Below are 21,681 nucleotides of genomic sequence, written 5' to 3'. Positions count from 1 at the left end.
CACAGATTTAGCACAGACTGAAGTACTATTTATAATAGATCAAAAATCTCAGATAAAGGCAACATTGAAGCCTGCTTGGATAAATTAATCCCCAAAATTCATCATCCGGTTCCTCTCTTGCCTTGTGATTTATTAAAAATAGAATTATTGTCCTACCCTGACAGTATGAGTTTTCTTGAAGCTATCATTAGTGACTTTCACTTTCTTGCTTAATAGTGAGATTATATTGCTCGCTTCCCACTTCCTGCCTTCCTCTGTCTCCTCTGCCAAAAAAATCTGTGGAAATTGCTGTGGTTTGACCAACCTTAGCTACCCATGTGACAGGATATCCATCAGTGTGATTAAGGGGGGAAAGCACCATGTCTCTGTGTCATTGTTGCTCTATGTCACACACCTTAGCACACACCAGACCCTTTCTCTCATGACTGGAAAACTCTCCTACAACTTTGTCCACCACTGAGTGCAAACCACACAATACGGATAATGTTACCCTGTTCAAACCTTGCTGTGGTCCTCTGTCTCCTGCACGTCATCTGCATTACCGCCGACATAGGTACGTACACCTGACACATTTTTTTGTCTTTTTAACTCCGCTGTGAGTAAAATTAGGAGAATAATCATGTAGTAAATTTAAACTGTCAATTGAGATGTGCTACTGAACCTGTTCTGTTCTGCTCCAGACAGTGGCTCCTTCCTGATCTACAACGAGAACCACAACAAGTGCATAAAGGCGGAGAGTGCCACCTCGATGACGGTGGCCCCCTGCGATCCTCATGCCAAAGAGCAGCAGTTTCGTTGGGCCTCCGAATCGCGCATCCTCAGTCTGTCCCTCAAGCTCTGCATGGGGGCCACAGAAATTAAAGACTGGGTGAAGGTGATCCTCTATGAATGTGATGAGGATAATGTCCTCCAACACTGGCAGTGCAAGAATGAGACCATCTTTGGCCTAAAAGACCAGGACCTGCACTTAAACTGGGGCAACCGCAATGAGAGGAACATAATGATCTACAAAGGCTCAGGGCTCTGGAGTCGCTGGAGGACATTTGGCACCCGGGGTGACCTTTGTTCAAAAGGGTTTCAAGGTAGGAAATGTGGGCACATGATTGATTGAAAGGGCCAAGAGCGTATAACAAAGAATCTAAACTGGAGCTGCAGTTTTTTAGAAAGGTTGTAAGGGTGTTTCAGAAAGTACTACAATAGTGTTTGTTGAGATGGAGATTGTTCTCAATAAAGTAAAGATTTTTGACAAGTACTATAATCAGCAAATTGTAATTTGTAAGCTCCAGTTTGGCGTGTAATAGCTTTTATTCTGACTCCAATTTACTAAAAGAGCAGGTTGTGGTCCTAATCTGATAAATGACTGATGCTTATTTAGCTTAGCTGTGAAAAACCCTACACTCATAGTGTGGACAAAGTTCCTCACCAGAAGATACAGTACGCTAGGGTTAGGGATAATAAATAAGCCAATGCTTGCTGACATTTTATTGTCCAGTTTGCCACAATTTACAATGTGTCACAAATAATATTAAAATGCATTTGAGGCACCCGGGGACAGTGGGTCGCTGATCTTCTCAGGGCAGCAATGGGATTCTGGCAAAACCACAGTCTGACTGTTGGACTTGAACCCATTTGCAACTCAATTAAACTTTCTGTAAATTAGAGCAATCTAAGAACTCATGCTACAGTAGAGAGTCTATGTCAAGAGCAGGCTTCAGAAAAGGCTTCAGTATGGGCAGCCAAATACATCGTAAATTGGTACACCAGCCATTAAATATCACTACAATGATAGTCTATGCGATAGTAGATGATAATGTGCTTCCAAATTTGTTTGGGTAGGGAACCTTTTTTTCAACATGGACTTTATGTATCCTGTGCATAAAGTAAGGTCCATAAAGAAATTGTTTTCTAAGTTTGGTGTGGAACAACTTCCATTACCCCAGGACTTCCATCCTTTAACACCTTTAGGGTGAACTGGAACTGCAACCTTGGCCTTGTCGCTTAATATTAGAGGTCACTTTGCTTGTTTTATTTTGCTAAACAAATGTTTGATTGTCTTTATATTCATTTTCTGTGTCTCCTCAGAGATTTTCACGATAGGGGGCAATGCCTTCGGAGGACCTTGTCAGTTCCCGTTCAAGTTTATGGAGAAGTGGTACGCTGAATGTACAAAGGATGGTCGCTCAGATGGACAACTGTGGTGTGCAACAGAGAGAGACTACGATAAAGAGAAAAAGTGGGGCTTTTGTCCCACCAAAGGTAAATGCCATCAACCATTTCACATGTATAGTGATCAGCATTCCTAAAGAGACTGTGAAGAATTATCTTGTTTGTAATTTTTCTGAGTGCTATCATGGAAGAGGTCAGTGCTGACAGGTCTTGTTTCTGACACCCCTCATCCTCCCCAGCAGAACAACACTACCAACTTCCTCCCATGAGTTGTCAACACAGCACTGTCCTTGTTATCCTCTTCTCACAGACCTCTTTCCTCTGACGCTGCTCTAAAACTAGGGCAGGAAAGGGACAGAAAAAGAAAGCGAGCTCACTTTTACTGTAGTTTTTTCATGAAACGTAGATGTTTCTCAAAACATTTATTGTCTTTTAAATTTAAAACCGGTTTTACGGTACTTTTACACCATGAAGTAAACCATTTCTCTCGGTTTTATAATTTTGTAGTACCTTGTATCTCTACCGTAATACAGCAACCTCAGGATGGGACACCGACCCGGTCACAGGGGTTCAGTATCAGAGGAACGCACAGTCAGTGTTGAACTGGCATCAGGCCAGGAAGAGCTGCCAGCAGCAGGGAGCCGACCTCCTCAGCATTGTAGAGCTACACGAACAGTCATACATCTCAGGTACAAAGCCAGCCTTGTGTTAGTAATCAATATTCCACAGTCAACATTATTGAACATTAATTGCATTATGATGTGCACAGGGCTGACAAATTTTTTGGGAACGTCCCTGTGGATTGGACTGAACAGCTTGGATTTTGAGAGCGGCTGGCAGTGGAGCAACGGAAACCCATTCAGATATTTAAACTGGGCCCCAGGTTAGTGTAGACATGTCATATACTGTGACTGGAGTGTTGTATGTTGTGTTTTTACTGGCTGCATGATAACAACACTAAACCTTTTAAATTATCAAATGAACCCGTGACTGAATATTTACAATTGTAGCAACTGGTGTTACAAATGCTCTCATGAATCCATTAAAAACTAATAATACATGGATTTATGTTTCCAATAGGTCATCCCTCATCAGAACCCGGGCTTAACTGTGCAACCCTAAATGCTGGAAAAGCCTCAAAATGGGAGAGCAGCGCCTGCACCAAGAAACTTGGTTACATTTGTCGCAAAGGAAACTCTACCAGTCTGCCTCCACCACCAAGTTATAATAATAATAATAATAATAATAATAATAATAATAATAATAATAATAATAATAATAATAATGTAATTCCAAATTATCAGAATCTGTCGAGAGAGTCTTCATTCTCGCCTCTTATGGTCTCTATCTACAGACAAAGACCATCCCAGCTTCTGCCCCAGTCACTGGGTACCATATGCAGGCAACTGTTACTACCTGGAGAGGAATAAAATAATGTGGAGGGACGCTTTGGCTGCTTGTCACAAAGAGGGCGGAGATTTGGCCAGCATACACAATATAGAAGAGCAGAGCTTCATAATATCTCAATCTGGATACTGTGAGTGTGCAATAAGTTATTTTTTCCAGTGATTTCTTGGTTTTTATAACCATCATCTATGCTAAAAGTGAGGATTTTGGAAAGCTTTGTGTGACATAAGATGGAGAATATTAAATACTCCAAATGTGTAGAAAGATTACTTTGTAATTTTTTTTTTTTTATATTTATATTTGCTCGGTACACATGAGGCAATATCCATTCGCTACTTAGCATAAAGACTCGTAACAGGGAGGAGGAGCTACCCTGGCTGTGTCCAAAAGTAAAAAACATCTACCTACCAAAACCTCTTAAGCTTGTTTGTTTAATCCGCACAAAGACCAAAGAGTAAAAATGACATGTTGTGGTTTTTACGGGGGATAATGTCTTTATACTTTGGCTGGCTTGTCTGTTGGTGAGCTTTAGAGGTGCTGGTAGGTCGATTATATCACCCTTCGGACAGAGCCAGGCTAGCTGTTTCCCTCTGCTTCCAGTCTTTGTGCTAAGCTAAGCTAATGGGCTGCTGGCTCTAGAAACTGTACTCCATGACCACACTAACATCTACACATACGCATTTAAAACCCCCAGTACCGACAGATGTGCTCTGGATTGGGTTGAATGATCAGAGGAACCAGATGCTGTTTGAGTGGTCCGATCACTCCCACGTTACCTTCACCCAGTGGCAGACCGGTGAGCCTTCTCATGCCACCAACCTCCAGGAAGACTGTGTCCTCATCAAAGGAAAGGTAACACCGACAACTGCCTAAATGCAAAAAAGGGAAAAATAAAATGTAGTTGATGAATGCAATGACAATACAAGCGGCCTTTTCTTCTGTATGTGGCTCATACAGGACGGGAGGTGGGCTGACCACATGTGTGAGAAGACGTATGGATACATTTGTAAGAAGAAGGCCTCCACTAAACTAGGTGAAGGCACCCAAGAGGAAGTCAACCCGGGATGCAAGCTAGTGAGTGATGTAATTTATATAATGAGTGTAATTATACAACAAAGTCTTTATCAGATGTGGTCTCACAGTATGTTTTTTGTATCTTCTCAAGGGCTCAATCAGGTTTGGTTTTTATTGTTACAATATTGGATCTGAGACAAAAACCTTTGATGATGCAAAGCGGGCATGCTCAGAGGCTGGTGCTTACCTAGTGGATGTGGCTGATAGGTATATTTTCTTATTTATGTCATGTTTATGTAAAATATTCCCATATTTCAAACATTAAAAATAGCGAAAACACTTGTTTTTATTAAGTTTGGTATTAACTTTAAATGCATTTTTAAGCTTTACTGTGTTTTTAATGGAAATAAATCTCAGGATTTATTTTTAAGTAATTTTATTGCTCATCCCTTTTCTCTTTTTTATTTTTTCATGCAGGTATGAGAATGCACTCTTGGTCAGTTTGGTGGGTTTGAGACCAGAGAAGTATTTCTGGACAGGTCTTTCCAACACAGACGACAGAAGCACTTTCAAGTGGACGACCAGAAGAAAAGTCACATTTACTAATTTCAATGTGGGCATGCCAGGTACAGCACACTTGTCTTTATCTCTTCTTATATGTACTGTACAAGTATACATTTTGAATGGATGGGAAGAGTCATGAGACAGTATGTTTGGTAGCAACATGGCTCTGTGGTCGGTCAGTCCATAATTTCGGTCAACACTGAAATAATTATTGGACATGAACTTACAGTCATGTTGGATGACTTGTAATAACCTTGATTCCTTAATTTTTCATCATCATCATTCGGTGAAAAACTAAATGTGTCAAATACCAAACAACTACAAAACTAATGACATTCCCCATCAGCCTCACCTGTAGTTTGTGTTTAGTGCTAACCAGTAAATGTTGTCATGCAAACAAAAAAATACTGGCTATAGATTGTTGGTCATTTATTGTTGTATATCTTTGTTTTATCTTCACCAACGTTCATTATTTACCACATAACACATGCCTTCATTGTACTATTTGGTCGCAATCTTTAAATCTTTGAGCTCCGTTTATCTATATGTTTCCCATTTCCTTTGGTGTGTTTAATAAAAGACAGAAAACAAGGATGCGTTGCCATGACAACCGGGGTTTTTGCTGGATTATGGGATGTTGTCAGCTGCAGCAACAAGGAGAAGTACATATGCAAGAAACCAGCAGAGGGTGTGCAAGTGACAACAGTGCCGCCCACCACCCCAGCCCTGAGCTGCGAGAGTGGCTGGACCCCTGCTGCCAAAAGGAACGTCTGCTACAAAGTAGGAGGACAAACTGGACTAATCTGTGAAATCTATTCGATTTTAAGTACATGAAACTCACACATTATTTCTTTTTTATTCATTATAAGCTTTACAAAAAAGCAAAGGCCCTTAGGAAGACTTGGAATGAAGCGCAGGACTTCTGCAGGGCCATTGGTGGGGATCTGATGAGCATACACAGTATGCAGGACCTGAACAACGCTCCGTATGTTGGCTTAATAGTTTGTAAATGTCAGAATTTATAATATGCTACTCAACCATTCAAGTAACTGTTTTTTCTGCTGTTATAAAGGTTTCATTCCTTTGACGCAGCTTGGATTGGCTTCAGCCTGGGTACCAATAAAGGTTTTGTCTGGAGTGATGGATCGGCTGTATGTAGCACCTCATTGTTGTCACAAAAAAGTTTAACTCACTGTCATTCTCAACCCTGGCCTAATTATGTGTATTTCCAAAACCTGTGAGCTAGTCCGACTTTGAGAACTGGGGCTATGGTGAACCAAACAACCACAATGACAACGAACACTGTGCAGAACTCCAGTTTTACTACGGACGGCACTGGAATGATCGGCACTGTGAGGCCTACAATAACTGGATCTGCCAGATACGCAAAGGTAACACCGACCAGTCTCATAATGGAGCTCCAGTTCACATAGAGCCATTAGTCCAAAGTAGTTATGTGATGTGAAAATTATAGCTTTGTCCTGCTGTTAAGACCTTCATTGTTCTTATACTTTCAGGTGTGACTCCCAAACCTGAGCCTGTCATAGTTGCACCAGGTAAGTTTCAGTTGTCCTAAAAGATCTTTCCTTCATTTCATGTCATCTCAAAATGTGTCCTCTACATTCCCATCAGTCTTAGCTGCACTTTGTGTTTAGTGATAATTATCAAATTTTAGCATCTGCTAACAAAAAAGGTAAACATTATACCTTATATACCACATATATAACATTTTATCGGCATATTATCTTCGTCACCGTGCTTATGTTACCATGCTGACATGAGCATTTAGCCTAAAGCATCGCTGTGTGTACGTACTGCCTCACAGAGCTTCCATCAGTCCCTAACACCTGATAACAGTTTGTATCCTTTACAGTATACAACACCACAGAAGATGGCTGGCTTATATACAATGACACACAGTATCTCATCAACTCAGACAAACTAGCTATGGAAGAAGCTAGAGTCTTCTGCAAAAAGGGCTTTGGTGAACTTGCGGTCATCACAGGGGAGAGTGAGAGGAAGTTCCTTTGGAAACAGGCAAGAAACCCTGAATGTTATTTTTTTCCAAAGCGACAAAAATGTTGACCGTTGAAGTTCAAAATAATAAAATGTCCTCAAACATCTAATCTGTTTGTTGTAGTATAAGTACTGAAAACCATATGTGTGAGAATTATTTTTGGTTTAACCTCAATGTAACATCTCTTTCACCATTGTGTTCCAACAGATAACAAAAGGCTCAGAAGGGCAGTACTACATTGGCATGACAGTGAATTTGGATAAATCATTTAGGTAAATCAAACATGTTTTAGGCACAATACTAGGTAAACTGGCCACTTCCCATTATGTATCACAGATGATACAGATGTTGTACAGACTTTTGTTTATTAGTGGCGTCTTGCTCAGTATGTTCTTTCTATTTTCAGCTGGTTGGATGGCACCCCTGTAACATACACTGCATGGGAGCATAATGAGCCCAACTTTGCTAATAATGATGAAAACTGTGTGACTATGTACAAGAGCATGGGTGAGTCACATCCTCCATACTCTGTTGTTTTCAGAAATATTAACTAAACCCAGCCTTATAATTTCTTTCATTGTTCAATGTAAACTCTGCACATATAGGATACTGGAATGACATTAACTGTGGTATAGAGCTACCCTCTATTTGCAAAAGAAGCAGCAGTTTTATCAATGCAACAATGGCCCCAACCACTATTCCTTCAGGAGGATGTGCACCAGAGTGGCTGGCTTTCCAAGGAAAGGTAATGATATCAAAATGTTTACCCCTACTTGCATAGTGTGATTTAAACTCCCAGATGTAGGTATTTAAATCTGTTGTCTGGAAAAAATATATTTTTTTACACTAGTTGCTTACTGTTAACTGCTTGTTATTCTAACACACATTACTAATTCCTCTTCTTTACACAGTGCTACAAATTTGTGGGGAATGACAAAATGACGTGGCAGGAGGCCAGGACTCACTGCATAAACCAGGGAGGAAATCTGGTTTCTATCCTCAGCGAGAAAGAACAAGGTGAGCAATATGAGCGACGTGTTGCTAATATTTCTTGTATGAAGTATGAAAAAAAAACTGAATTTACAGAAGAAGTTGTTTTTTCCGTTCTAGCATTCCTAACAACACAGATGTTGAGATACAATGAAGATTTATGGATCGGCATGAATGATGTCAACTGGGAGATGCACTTCGTGTGGACAGACGGCAGAGGCATTTCATACACCAACTGGGCCAAAGGGCATCCATCAACAGCGGTTGATGATAGATATATGTTTTCTGATGAGGTAATTTCAACATCAAATTTAATGTCGAGTAAAACTTCAATTAATTATCTGGAACAGGCGTCTACAGGGACAGGACTTTCTTTTGCAAAAGACTAGGAAAAAAAAACGTATGAATATTACTTCAAACAAATCATTTTCAAATGATTTGTTTGATCATTTGATGATCTTTTGGTGCTCATGGTTTCATTAAAATGAACTGAACGACTGAATTGTGGAGAATCTAACTCCTCACTTTAATTATGTGTTTCACGTCCATGTTGACAAAGGGTTAAGACATTTTATACAGCCAAAATAATTTTTCTATGAAATCCAGACCAGGCCTCAAATTGAGAACTGCGTTTATTTGTCACAATATGTAGCCACACCAGGCTAGTAAAGGGGACCTGCCTCTAATTGGAACTCTGCTTTTAATTGAAGTTTTACGTTTTTTTTCACTACATTTCATAAGTAAATATTGTATTTATTTATTTACCCACTATAGATTAAGATTTTGCATTAAAAAAAAGCATGGAAATATTATCAAATGCAATGCACTGCTAAAGATTAAACACATGTTTGGCTTGTGACTCCTATAATGTGGCTAATGTGCCTTTTTCTGCCTGATAAGAGTTACGACTGTGTGATGATGGTAGGCGGCACCTCCAAAATAACTGGATTCTGGAAGGTGGAAGACTGTAACTCAAAACACAGTTTCATCTGCAAAAGAAACATTGGTGAGTAAGATAATAGCAAGGTCACATTATCATGACTTGGACAGTTATCAATTATTAGCTTTTTCAGCTGAATGATTTTGTCGTTTCTTGTTTACAAAGATTCTCAGATTGTAGTCCCACCCACAACTATGTCACCAAAAGCTTTTCACAAACTTGGCAATGACTCCTACAAACTGGTGGCCCAGAAGATGAGATGGGATGAGGCGAGGAGGCAGTGCCAAGCAGACGACGCAGATATGGCCAGTATCCTGAATCCTGTGAGCCAGGCGTACATCACCTTGCAGATATCCAAGTTCAACGAGCCTGTGTGGATTGGCCTTAACAGCAATGTGGTAAAGGACCTACCTGTTATTGAATACCAGTAATTCAGACAAGGCTTTAAATTGAGACAAGGACCTTCTAGCTCCGTATAAACTTCCACTAATGCAAGTTTTTCTTTTTCAGACTGGTGGGCGTTTCAAGTGGGTTGATAACTGGCCTCTGTCTTTTACCAAATGGGGCACAAATGAGCCTAAAAATAACTACGGCTGTGTGTATATGGATGTGGACAGAAAATGGAAGACTGCACCATGTACCGATACCCACTATTCCCTTTGCAAGAAGTCACCAGGTCAGACAATTCCTGTTTGTTCTCTTGCACTATACTACGCTTAACCAAACTGTGGGGTTAGATGGTTAGCCGTGCGATCTCGTGTCTCTTTTTCAGACATAGCACCCACAGAGCCCCCACAACTCCCAGGAAACTGTCCCGGACCAAAAAAGCGAAAAACCTGGATACCTTTTAGAGGCCATTGTTATTCCTTCCTCAGCTCATTGGTGGACAACTGGGCCCATGCCTCAGTTGAATGTCTGAAAATGGGTACGTTATAAAGAATTTCCACAAATAAATTATAATTTGCATGTATGAATTCTTGACATTTTGCTATTGTGGCTCGTCAGGTGCTTCTCTGGTGAGTATTGAGGACCCTCTGGAGGGTGCGTTTATCCAACAGAACCTGGAGCTTCTACAGGACAGTGCCAAGTCCTTCTGGATCGGCCTCTACAAGACTCATGAAGGTGAGCATGGCTTACCAAAGTTGAATTCAGCCTCAGTGTCTAACAATTCAAAAAGAAGTTGAACGCTGTCCCAGTTACATACTTCACAGCTACACTAAAATAAAGCATACAAAAGATGTAAAGTGAGTAAGTTTTTCTATAATAAGCATCTGAACCATCCAAGGTTTATGTTAGAAAGAATAACATCTAAATTAAATTTTTATTTATTATTCTGTACTGTAATTCTGACTAACTCAACCTTCTGATACACGAACAATGGTCCTTTCTTCCAAGGCCAATCATTGGTCACTAGAAGCAGTATCGGCTGATACCGATCACTTCTGATTTATTATTATTTACCATTCTTAAGAACATTGTATATTAAGTATTACAATTCTATACAACACCATCTTTCTTTGGATTAGGAAATAGAGTAGCAAGAAGGAGAACAGGTCTTTAAATATTCTTAAAATACCTCCAGACCAGAGGTGAGTCTTGTTTACAACCTTTATCATGTACTGACAATACATGGAAGGTACAGACTAAAGTTTTCTGAGTCCGGGTCCTGCTGTGGTCATTGAAGTAACAAGCTTACTTATTTCAGGTGAGTGGATGTGGATCGATAACAATGTTGTGGACTACACCAACTGGAAAACAGGGATGCCAAAGTCAGACTCATGTGTAGACATCAATTCTCAAAGTGGACAGTGGAGTACAAACACCTGCAGCAGATATAAGTCTTACATCTGCAAAACAGCCAAAGGTAAGTTTAATCAGCTGCTATGTAGTTTTAAAAAGACCAATCAGTCATTTACACTAGAGTATTTATTCTCTTTTTTCAGTTATTACACCTACAGAAAAGCCGCCAGCAGCTGGTAAGTTATTTTTTATCAAAGGTATATATTTAATATGTTTAAAACCCAAGTAATGTCACCATTAATACTTCTTTATGTTTTGCCTCTGCAGCCCACGTCATTATAGAACCTTCTCATGGGTCTGCTGGCATCACTGTGGCTATAGTACTAGTCGTAATCGCCATAGTTGGACTTGGTGCCTTCCTACTCTTCCGTAAACGGATACCCGCCCCTGTATTAGGAGAAAGCACCTTTGACAACAAGTTATACTTCACCAATCCACTCCGAGCCCATGTAGACACCAAGGGTCTGGTGGCCAACATAGAGCAGAATGAACAAGCCTAAAGACACAAGATCAGTGGTAATCAGCACTACGGAAATTATATGATCAGAGATTTTAATCTAAAGTCTTTAACTTGGATCACTTTGCTGGGAACTGAATCTCAACCGAACCCAGGGGTGTTCTTGCATTTAAAGAGGACTGGATCAAAGATAACGAGTCTGGATTATTATATAATAATTCATACAAGCACTGGCTCTGCACTAAGCAAATTATGGACAAGATAATAGAAGTGAACAATCTCTAACAAATTTTACATGATTATGTGATTTGTGAAATGTGTACAGATTATTTTTACTTTTACCAATCAACATAACCAAAGACATTTGTAGACCAAACACCAGTTAAAATCAAGAAAGGTGAATATGTTTTATTAATGCAATTAACCAGTTTTTCTCAACTGGGTTGCTTGTTATTATTTGGGGCTTTATGGGCTGCTCATCAGCCTATTTCTGGATTATGACATTGTAAATAGATGCTCAATAAAAGAAATTAAATGAACCAAACTGCATTGCTCTCATTTTTCTTCTGAACACGAACAGAGCAACAGTGTTTAACCATGATGTGATGCAGAAGACATATATAAAAGTGACTAAAAACTGTTTTTCTAGGAAGAAAAACAAAGCCATGCTAAATGCTAACATCAGCATGCTAATGTGTGCACAATGACAAGTTGCTGATGTTTTGCAGGTACAGTAGGCCTATATGTTCACTGTCTTAGCTAACCCTGTTAGCATGCTGACATTGACTAATTAGCACTGGAGGCTGAGCTTAGTCCTCACTTTATTTGGTCATCAGTTAAAAGTCAGGGGGTCAACAAAGTTGATATTAGTCACCCTGAGGGGGACATGAATGTTTGTACCAAATTCCATGACAATCTATCTAATAGTTGTTGAGATGTTTCACAATTAACCAAAAGTGGGAACCTCACAGTGGCGCGAAAGGAATGTCATAAATGTCATTAGGTTACATCACCTGGAAATGTCAACATCATCATGAATAACTAACCCATCTGGAAGACATTGAGATATTTCAGTGGACAATCAAAAACTTTGACCTGCTGGTGATGCTAGATGTAGGTCAGGGGATTTAAATCATAATTAGGGTTTGTCCTCAGGGGGACCATAAATCTCTGTACAGAATTTCATGACAATCTATCCAGTAATTGTTGAGATATTTCAGTGTGGATTGACCGTGATGAACCAGCCCACCAAGTGACAAACCATCGTTGCCATCACTAGGGCGATGCTACTATAAATACCAACTCTTCTTCGATTTATTAAAGATGTAATCTCTTCATACCCACAGTCATTACAGGATAACTTGTCGAGTTTTCTTGAAGCTGTCATTGCTGATTGTCAGGCTCCTGAGTAAGAGTGAGATGAGGATCTTTGCCAACAATACTGTGGAAACTTTTTGGAAACTGTTGTTGTTTGGCCAACTTTAAATGTGACAGTGTGATCAAGGGAGGGGAGGATCATGTCTCTGTGTCATTGCTGCAGTATTTCACACACCTTCGCACAAACAAGACCCCTTCTATAATGACTAGATAGCTGTTAATGACAGTAAGGCATATGACCAGATTATTAAATGTCAGCCATATATAATAGGTAATTTAAAATGTAAATAAACATGTCATGAAAGGTTGTGAAAATATACATTCGTACACGTTTTTTGTACATACAGAAAAATATAATCAGATCTGATCCCAGCTGTGATTTTTATTTAAAATATTATAAGATTAATGCTGATTTTCAAATGTTTTTGTAAATATGACTTGCTCAGGCATCAGCCATTCAATCACCCCTACCCACGGCAGGCCACCCCCATCCCCTAATGTTGAAAATGAGGCAGCGTTCTCCATGGCAACCACAGCTCTCTAAGGCTGTCGCAGCTAATCCTCAGGAGCTTACTCAACTCTTACTTCTCGTAAGAGGGTTTTACCAGCAGCACCCATGCCCAAGAATTCTCCCCAAACAGTCACCGGATCTTCTGTTTATCCAGCCGGAGGAGGACAACAAACCTAGTTGCAGCAGCTGAGAGGAGCAGAGGGGAGAACGGTAGGTTCATCCGGTAAGCTTTTTTTCATCTATTCCATCTCAGTACTGCTGCAGCTTTTGTCCTCTTATTGCTTGGTCGGTTTGACCTGCTGGGTGAACAGTGTGGGCGGCTGTTGGAAAGTGTTGCGAGAAAGCTTGGCATGTTTTTGCACAGTATGCTTGATCTTTGATGACTCAGAGATCATGCAGAATAAGAAACCCCTTTGATATGAACATCCCCAGTGCTTTATGCATGGGGGGTGGGGAGGGGGGGGATCTGGGGATTGTAGTCAACATGCTACATGTACTCACTCATACCAGCTCCTGTCTTGTTTCTGAACAACTGATGCTGCAAAAAAAGGTTCAGTATTTAGACCATAATGAAGACTTTCTTAAAACTGAGATACAAACTGAACGGCTGCAGAATTTCTAGCACTTTTTTTTTTTAGATCTCTGTCTGTGAGAGCCTTTGCTTGGCGTTAATTATAGCTTTTCCCTAGTCCCTAATTTTCCCCAGTACTAATTATTTTCTCTACTGTCTCCCCCTTCATGCCCCCTTCTCCCTGCCCCTGTGCTCTCTCACTTGCCTGCACTAATCCTTTTGTTGTGGACTGAGGGGCCCAGGCTTTGGCTGACCGTTCGGCACTGTAAGGGTTGGTTCAGCTGAGGGGTGCCCCCCAAGCCCTCCTGTCCTCCACCAGATCAGGCGTACCTATTATTAACACCTCCCACAGCTCTTCTTCTCTAGAAGCTTTCTGTTCTCTCTTCTTGTTCACCTTGATGCAAACTTCTCTCTCACTTTGCTTGTTTGTGTTTTCTATCCATCGTCTCCTTGTTGTCTGAAGTCCTAAGCCAGTCGTGGGAGCTTGAGGGAGTCGGACGGCCTCGGTAGGAACATGAACTCCAGGAGCACTGCTCCCGCTTTGCTGCTGCTGCTTCTTTGTCTGCTGGGGAGAGTGCAGGAGGTGAAAGGGCAGGAGCAGGAGTACCTGCAAGAGGCTCTCAGGGCCTTGGACCTGCCCCTGGGTACCGACAACGAGCCTCAGCTCCAAAAGAACCACACCGGTATCCTGATTGCCACACTCCTTCGGGCAGTGCACTGTGCAGAGCGGCTTGGCACCTCTCAAGATGCCTGTGACAGGGTAAAGTGTACATCTTAATTACTAGTTACAAGTTAATTATTAAGTGTCACTAGATGATAAATTGAGCCACTTTTACATCTATATGCTAAGTACTTTTTATTTATTCATCCCATTCCTGGCTGCTTATTCCAAGACGCATACTTGTTATGACTGGAATGTGAGTGAATGTGGAGGCTTAAGTCCTTGACCTTTATGGGGCATTCATGCTGAGTGGCTTTAGACATCCCTCAGTTTGACATAATACACTCCATAGAGTGGAGTTAGAGGTACTTCATATGTTTGTGCAGGTGGCCTGACAATAGGATTATGTGTGTCAAGCCTTGAAAATTAAGAGAGCAACTTTTTACTTTTCCTCATTGTTTGCAGAAAAGTCTGCTCTGTCTAACAATGAATAGTGCTTCACTGTCTCTCTGTGTGTCTAGATTTTTTTGTTTGTGGGTCTAATTGGGTTTGTATTCTCTTTACCTAAACATAAACAGCAGCACAAAGCCTTTCTCAGAAGCAAAATACAGTGTAAGCCCGGAGAAAGTAGGCCTTTTGTCAAGCTGATTCTTCTCTACCGAATGTTGACATGTAAATCTAACGTCACATACCCTGCTATTTTGCGACTTTATGTCCCTAAAATCTGCCTGAAATCTTCTTATTGCGTGTCCCTGTTCTTGTTACAGTGCCTGACACCAGATGTAGCTCTCTCTGTTCTAGAGGATGATGGGAAGGCTTACTTCACTAAGGAGGAGTACCAGCGGATCTCCACTCTTCTGCTGTACTACATAATTAACTTGCAAGATCTCTGTGTGTCAAATGCCGCCTCTCCTGCCTCCCTTTCCTCATCCTCTTCCTCCTCATTTGGGAACTATCAGTTCTACCTTTTGGCCCTCATTAATCTACACCCAGCAGAGGATGACCGCTTCCTATCATCCAGTGAAACAGAAAGTATTCTGCAGCTCATCAACCAGCACTACGACCCTTCCAATCAGGATACATCATCTGATTCAGAAGTAAGTTTCTTTTTCTTATCTGAGAAATATCCTGTCTCAGCAGATGCACATTACGGATATGATCATTTCACCTTTTATCCCACAGTGTATTGATGCTACTGCCCTCCTTGAAGATGTTAACGTAAAAGAAAATCCAGGTGCCGGTGTGTCTTCTGTGCCCAAACTGGCCGCAGCCATCATCAGCCATATACTGCAGGGCCACTGTTTCAGACGGAAGAACCTCCCTACTCCTGCTTTCTTTACCGACTATATCTTTCATTCCCTTAATCGCACAAGTAACCTGCAGATAATAGGTAAGTTCAAGAGCAGAAACGCACATTTAAACAGACTGACTTTTGCTTTTTATTTAAATACCTGGCTCTTTAACTTCTAAATGTTCCATTACATTCACCAGCTTGTTGCTAACTGTGGCTACCTCCTGTTTGGTGCACAGAAGGTAATGGGTTAATCTACAAATAGGTGCCTGTTGCTGCCAAAAGTGACACTATGATAGCGCAGTGAGTGAACTAAAACAGTGAAGATGGGGGCCATAAAACCAAAAGAATGAGCTGAAAGAAGCTATAAATCTCCGTAAAGCTGAGGGGAATCTCAGAGTCGGGTGATAATTCTCTGTGGGTTCATCACTACGAGCAACATCTTTGAAAATTACACAAAGCCATTTGATCCATTGCCGTTGTAAAAAATATTGATTACAGGTGCTTTAACTCTTCGGTATCTTCTTTAAATACATTCTCATTTCAAGGTGTTTCCTCTCACTGCCACTGACTAGGAGGAATGAGTCATCATGCATAAAAGAGCGGCTAACCCTCCTGAAAGATTTTCATTAGTCTGATATTAATCTTTTATATGAAAAGGGCAAAAATTCATTATTAAATACCGGCAATTTGTTGGTTCAATCCAACATCTCAGTAGAACTTTAATACTGGCTACAACCATTAATGATGAGTCATCTGAGTGGAACTTCTGCTCTATTTTAATCTCATCTGCATAAAGTTGTATTTTGTCCAAACAGACGCTGATTTATTTGGTTGAATCTGACCTGGTGCACAGTATCATTATACATATTTTTTGTTGCTCAGACTTAGAGGAGTTGCTTCATCAGCTGGGCGTAGGTCAGCAAGGAGTTACACACTCTCACGACAGGAAGAGGCGGAGCATCACAAAGAGATCACAGAAAGGGGCCGGGCCTCCGCTGGATGGTTGCAACCATGAAAGCGGAGGACTGAGGCAAGACTGGGCACAGGTGAGGCTGGGGCAAATGTTTGATTTAAAAGAGAATATTCTGTACTGAGAATAACAAGCATGACAACATTGCTGTAAGCTGCATGCAGGCACTGTAATGCTTGATTTGAAGAGCCTCCTACTCATCCACAAATTTGTCTTTTCCTTTTGAATCCAATCAGGTATGTTTTTCAGCCAATCAGCTGGTGGATATTTTTGCTCTGAATCCTCATTTGCCAATTTCCAAGGAGCACTTCAGACAAATTTGCCCAGCCATCATTCAGCAGTTGCTAGGCAATGCCTGTGAGTCTGCAGAGCAAAAAAGAAGAGGATCTCTGCCCACTGCTCTTGAGAGTAAGACATTTTACCTCATCGTTTCCCTACAGTCACCAATAAATACATTATGCAATTAGTTATTGATTTGTAACTCTTATTTTACTAAATTGAGCTTTTCCATTAATCTAGCACAGGAAAAACTATTCAGTTAAATAAGTTACGAAGTCAAGTCACGTTCTTTGGTTTATTTGGTTTGTTTGCACAATTCAAACATTATAAAAGCCAAAAAAGACACACATACATACAGTACAATAAATCTAAATGGATAAGTGCAAAAGTCCATGTAGTCTTCAGAATGGGGTTTTTCTTTGTTTTATTTTGTGTTTTTCTCAGACAGAATTTATAATCTTTATATATTTGTAAAGAAAACAATGTGTATTAACTCAAAACTCTCCCTTTCAGAGTATGGCTACAGCACGGCCGCTGTCCTCCTCATCACGGTGGGCTCAATGCTCGGTATCTGCCTCATCTTCTTCAGCTCCTGCCAGGAGACTTACACCCTCATCCTGCAGCTGTTTGTGGGCCTTGCAGTGGGAACCCTCTCAGGAGATGCACTCCTGCACCTCATACCACAGGTATAGGACACAGAACCACTGCACCATCCTCTGTAACTGTGAGTCAAGTGACATACATGTATAAAGAGACTCGCTGCTGGAGTAAATGTCTAATTGTGTTTCTTTTTGTCTCCTTTGGAGATCCTTGGTCTCCACGATGACACTCACAGTCATGCTGACGAACACTTTACAGAAGGAAAGGAGTATCTGTGGAGGATTCTGGGCATGATCGCAGGGATCTACGGCTTTTTCCTAATTGAAAGAATCTTTTCCTTTGTGGTCCCTTCTCACGGCCATGTAAGAGAATTATTTTATGTTGCCCTTATCTATTTGATGACACAAAAATGGCACAGATACTGTAGCAAATCACTCAAACCATATTGTTTCAAGGGGAAGGTGCTGAAGTTGTGGCTGATTTTCTTTATCTAGCCAGAGGCCAGAGGAGTGTTTTCCATGAACAAGCAAGTTTCTGCCAAGTCTGAACTTTTGCAGAGCTGATTGTTGAGCAACAGAGGTCTCATGACTTTTTTTTGTCTGCAGGGTCATGCAGAGCTCAACTGTAATGGTCCGTCACAGAGAGGCAAGTCCATCTCCACCATACAGCTGGTGAGTTTGTATATGTGCTCTTAGCAGGGACCTGATTCCCCTCATCACCCCTGATATTTACTTGTAGATGAGACTCAGGGACAAGGGAGGTCACCAGAACCAATTTTTTAATGCGAAATTCTGACTGTACTCGTTTTTCTATAGTAGGAACCCGGGATTCAATTCTTTCAGACCTTGAGGGAAGTATATATGCCTACAAATATTCTAGAAGAAGATGGCAACAAGGGCAGCTGTACAGGTGTTTTACTCACCAAGCTTTCGTGCACAGTGAAGCTGTCGTCAGCTCTTTCCGCCGTCTGTCTCTCCTCTTCACTGTGAAGAAAAAGCCAATAAGAGTAATATATTAATGTATTCCACAAGTATAAAATAAACTTGAAGAAACAGCTTGGATGCAGGCTTTTTTTTTAATGCAAAGCATTATTTGAATTATGAACACAATTAATTATCTAAAAGTGGAAATTGTTACTGTTGGGACAGCACTTGGATTGGCAGAAACTGGATGTTTTAACCATTTTCAAACATGTTGTGTCCACGTATTATAACTAACTTAAGTCAGTGGGAGGTATGTCTTGTGCAGTTGTCTTATTGTAGCTGGTAATTTATTGGTTATTGCGACTATAAATATAAATTCAGTAATTTTTTTATCAAATCATAATCTCACCTTTTTCCATCACTGTCAAAAAACTACATTTTAATTCTTACTTTGTGCAACAAAGTTTACTAGGCTCCAAAAAACACAAAGCAGCTGTGGTAGCTCTCAACTAAGGTAAACATTGTTTTCTGTGCTTCACCACTGTTGAGTTATTAAAGTCAACATGGTTTCATTTGCCCCAGTGAGGCTTCACTCCCACACTACTCCTCCTCCCAAGCATCAAGAAAGCACTTATGTACTTGTTATAAACAGTGGAGTACTGCTAGAGGGCACTGTTGACAGGACAGCAAATGGTCAATTACGGCATTATTTTGCCCGACTTTTTTGTTTACACACACACACACACACACACACATATATACGACAGGATAAAACAGATGTGACAATAGCAAGAATCAGTTAAATGATCTATCTATGCACACACTGCAGATTGAGGATAGCATGAATCAACTGAATCAATGTTCACATTTCAAAAAAACATACCGAAATTCACTCAAATCAATTTTCCTGTGCTGCTCTTATATAACAGGCGATGAAGAGTGGTGTAGGAGGGAGTGAAGGAACAGAGTATGTAGGATGTTGGAGAATGAGAAGTATTGAATCATTCAGAATGCACTTCATGCTCGCATACAGCTGAATAAATACTTCAACTGTAACATTTTCGGACACAGAGATGGTTGGACACAGCGTCACACACGTGGAAACTGGACTATTTTCCAACCACTCTTGTTACATAAAAATATCCTGTCTCATCCAGCTCCCTTCATTTAACCAAATTAGAATCAGAGGTTAAGAAAGGTTATGAATCTGTACTGTGAATAATTATCTGTAACCTGCAGGGGCCTGTGGATGACTTGGAGTGTACAGAAGTATCTCCTGAACACTCAGACATAAGGAGGCCTTCACATCAGAGTAAGCTCCGTCAATATAAGCTGCACAGAACAGTCGAATGTGATGTGCTTTGTAATTGGTCGCCCGGCATGACAGAGCAATTGTCCCGGTCTGAGGATGAACTGTAACGACACAGGCTCCCTTTGTGTTCCCAGGACGAGGGGTTCCCCTGCTAGCTGTGATGGTAATCGTGGGAGACAGCCTTCATAACTTCGCCGATGGCCTGGTTGTCGGGGCAGCCTTTTCCTCTTCGGCCGAGACCGGCATGGCGACCACCGTGGCCATCCTGTGCCACGAGATCCCGCATGAGATGGGTGAGAGGTTGCGGTTCTTACTTTGGCAACACTTTTTGTTTTGTTTTGTTTTTATGGCTGAGGCCAGGAAACACTCTGCGTGACTGACAACTTATCTTTTTTTCTGCTTTCTGTCTCAAAGGGGACTTTGCAGTGTTGCTCAGCTCTGGGCTCTCAGTGAAGACTGCTGTGCTGATGAACTTCCTGAGCGCTCTGACGGCCTTCATGGGCCTCTACATCGGACTGTTTGTTTCCTCAGAGATGGAAGTGCAGCGGTGGATCTTTGCTGTTACTGCTGGGATTTTCCTCTATTTGTCACTGGTAGAAATGGTAAGGGAGCCTTAGCCTTCTTATTGCAAACAAATCCATGAAATCCAATGAAAAAACTATTTATTGACCCTGGTATAGTTTATTCATCTGTGTCATAACTACAAAAACATATTAAAAACACAACAATAAGCCACACCATTGCACTAGGTATCATTATACTTCTTTATGACTGTAAGAACTGTATTTATTTTGAGGTGAACACTGATTCCCAACCTTGTTACTCCTATTTGAGTAGCTTTTGCTAAAAACCACAGTTCACAACTACTTTATTAAATTAATTAGCCTTTTTAGAAATGACATATGTGTGACCTGTTTTTAAAGATCTTCCATTAGGAATTAAAGAGTGCCATGGACAATTTAGGAAGTCGCTATTAATATTGAGAGACAGACTATCACATTGTTGATTTTCGTAATGCCAGCCGTTGCAATTTGTCGTCTAAACCTGTTAATAATTTAGTTTTACTCTTTATTTCTGTCTTTTTTTCAGCTTCCAGAGATGAATCGAGTGCAGACCGACAGACCGTGCCTCATGTTTCTCCTCCAAAATCTCGGCCTATTGATGGGTTGGGCCTGTCTTCTGCTCCTCGCACTCTTTGAGCATGAACTCAAACTCTAAATGTGTACGGGACTCATCTCTTCACGCGGGTTTGAGCTGAAACAAATGTTGTTTTTTAATTTTCATTGTGTTATCATCTCTTTGCTGCGTGTGCAACTAGGATGTTTTAGCAATGAGTGAGTATTTATGATGTTGTAGTCTCAGCACTGGATGATAAATGTACGTTAGCTGTATGAATACTCTTTTTTTTATACTTTATGATTTATTTTTGTATGTTAGGTATCATGGGTGCCTGTATCTCGAAACTATTATACTTACTAACGTATTTGGCAGCATCAGGTACAATTGTGCATATCTGTTGTTCTGTGAAATACATACGTTGCCTCAGACAATCAAATCATTTTGATTTTAAAGTAAATTCTCACTAGCAAAATATAAAGTATTATAAATCTACCTGCTCATTTGTGTCTTTATACTGATAAGGGGAAAGTCAGTGTGGGTTTTTTGTTGATTTTATACAATGTTTTCTTTTATATATTAACTGGGTTACACGTTATGTTACAGGCCTGTCATTTTACAGTATTTACCAAGAAGTTTCCTGAAAGAACTGTTAAATTTGCACGGTGTTCATTTAGTTAACACTCCAGTGATTTAGTATTGCCCTTTCTGT

General features: G+C 40.6%; 2 protein-coding genes across 4 annotated transcripts; both read left to right on the top strand.

Annotated features, from left to right (window-relative positions):
• Positions 1 to 367: 367 nt before the first annotated feature.
• Positions 368 to 11,899, top strand: mrc1a (mannose receptor, C type 1a). Its single transcript, XM_051411061.1, has 30 exons — positions 368 to 553; positions 681 to 1,082; positions 2,083 to 2,256; positions 2,700 to 2,855; positions 2,936 to 3,049; positions 3,247 to 3,387; positions 3,521 to 3,703; positions 4,268 to 4,425; positions 4,531 to 4,647; positions 4,739 to 4,854; positions 5,065 to 5,213; positions 5,732 to 5,931; positions 6,021 to 6,136; positions 6,224 to 6,302; positions 6,398 to 6,542; positions 6,669 to 6,707; positions 7,025 to 7,188; positions 7,376 to 7,440; positions 7,575 to 7,675; positions 7,774 to 7,913; positions 8,080 to 8,185; positions 8,279 to 8,451; positions 9,059 to 9,164; positions 9,264 to 9,496; positions 9,609 to 9,774; positions 9,871 to 10,023; positions 10,104 to 10,220; positions 10,804 to 10,962; positions 11,042 to 11,074; positions 11,166 to 11,899. The coding sequence occupies exons 1-30, from the start codon at positions 484 to 486 to the stop codon at positions 11,396 to 11,398; spliced, it is 4,308 nt and encodes a 1,435-aa protein (XP_051267021.1). The 5' UTR covers positions 368 to 483; the 3' UTR covers positions 11,399 to 11,899.
• Positions 11,900 to 13,244: 1,345 nt separating this feature from the next.
• Positions 13,245 to 21,464, top strand: LOC127369659 (zinc transporter ZIP12-like). 3 transcript variants are annotated; one of them, XM_051411225.1, is made up of 13 exons: positions 13,245 to 13,453; positions 14,278 to 14,574; positions 15,243 to 15,572; positions 15,658 to 15,865; positions 16,652 to 16,815; positions 16,976 to 17,147; positions 17,532 to 17,704; positions 17,825 to 17,980; positions 18,224 to 18,289; positions 19,781 to 19,853; positions 19,988 to 20,146; positions 20,268 to 20,455; positions 20,943 to 21,464. In XM_051411225.1, the coding sequence occupies exons 2-13, from the start codon at positions 14,329 to 14,331 to the stop codon at positions 21,069 to 21,071; spliced, it is 2,064 nt and encodes a 687-aa protein (XP_051267185.1). In that variant the 5' UTR covers positions 13,245 to 13,453; positions 14,278 to 14,328; the 3' UTR covers positions 21,072 to 21,464. The 3 variants fall into 3 exon arrangements, with proteins under 3 accessions (XP_051267185.1, XP_051267184.1, XP_051267186.1); XM_051411224.1 differs by having other exon boundaries at positions 13,245 to 13,466; XM_051411226.1 differs by lacking the exons at positions 13,245 to 13,453; positions 14,278 to 14,574; positions 15,243 to 15,572; positions 15,658 to 15,865; positions 16,652 to 16,815 and having other exon boundaries at positions 16,998 to 17,147; positions 17,854 to 17,980.
• The last annotated feature ends 217 nt before the right edge of the window (positions 21,465 to 21,681 follow it).

The sequence above is a fragment of the Dicentrarchus labrax genome, unplaced genomic scaffold (genome assembly GCF_905237075.1).
Source record: "Dicentrarchus labrax unplaced genomic scaffold, dlabrax2021, whole genome shotgun sequence".
NCBI lineage: Eukaryota > Metazoa > Chordata > Actinopteri > Moronidae > Dicentrarchus > Dicentrarchus labrax.
Note: the sequence above shows the minus strand (reverse complement) of the source record. Positions and strands in the feature narration are given on the sequence as shown.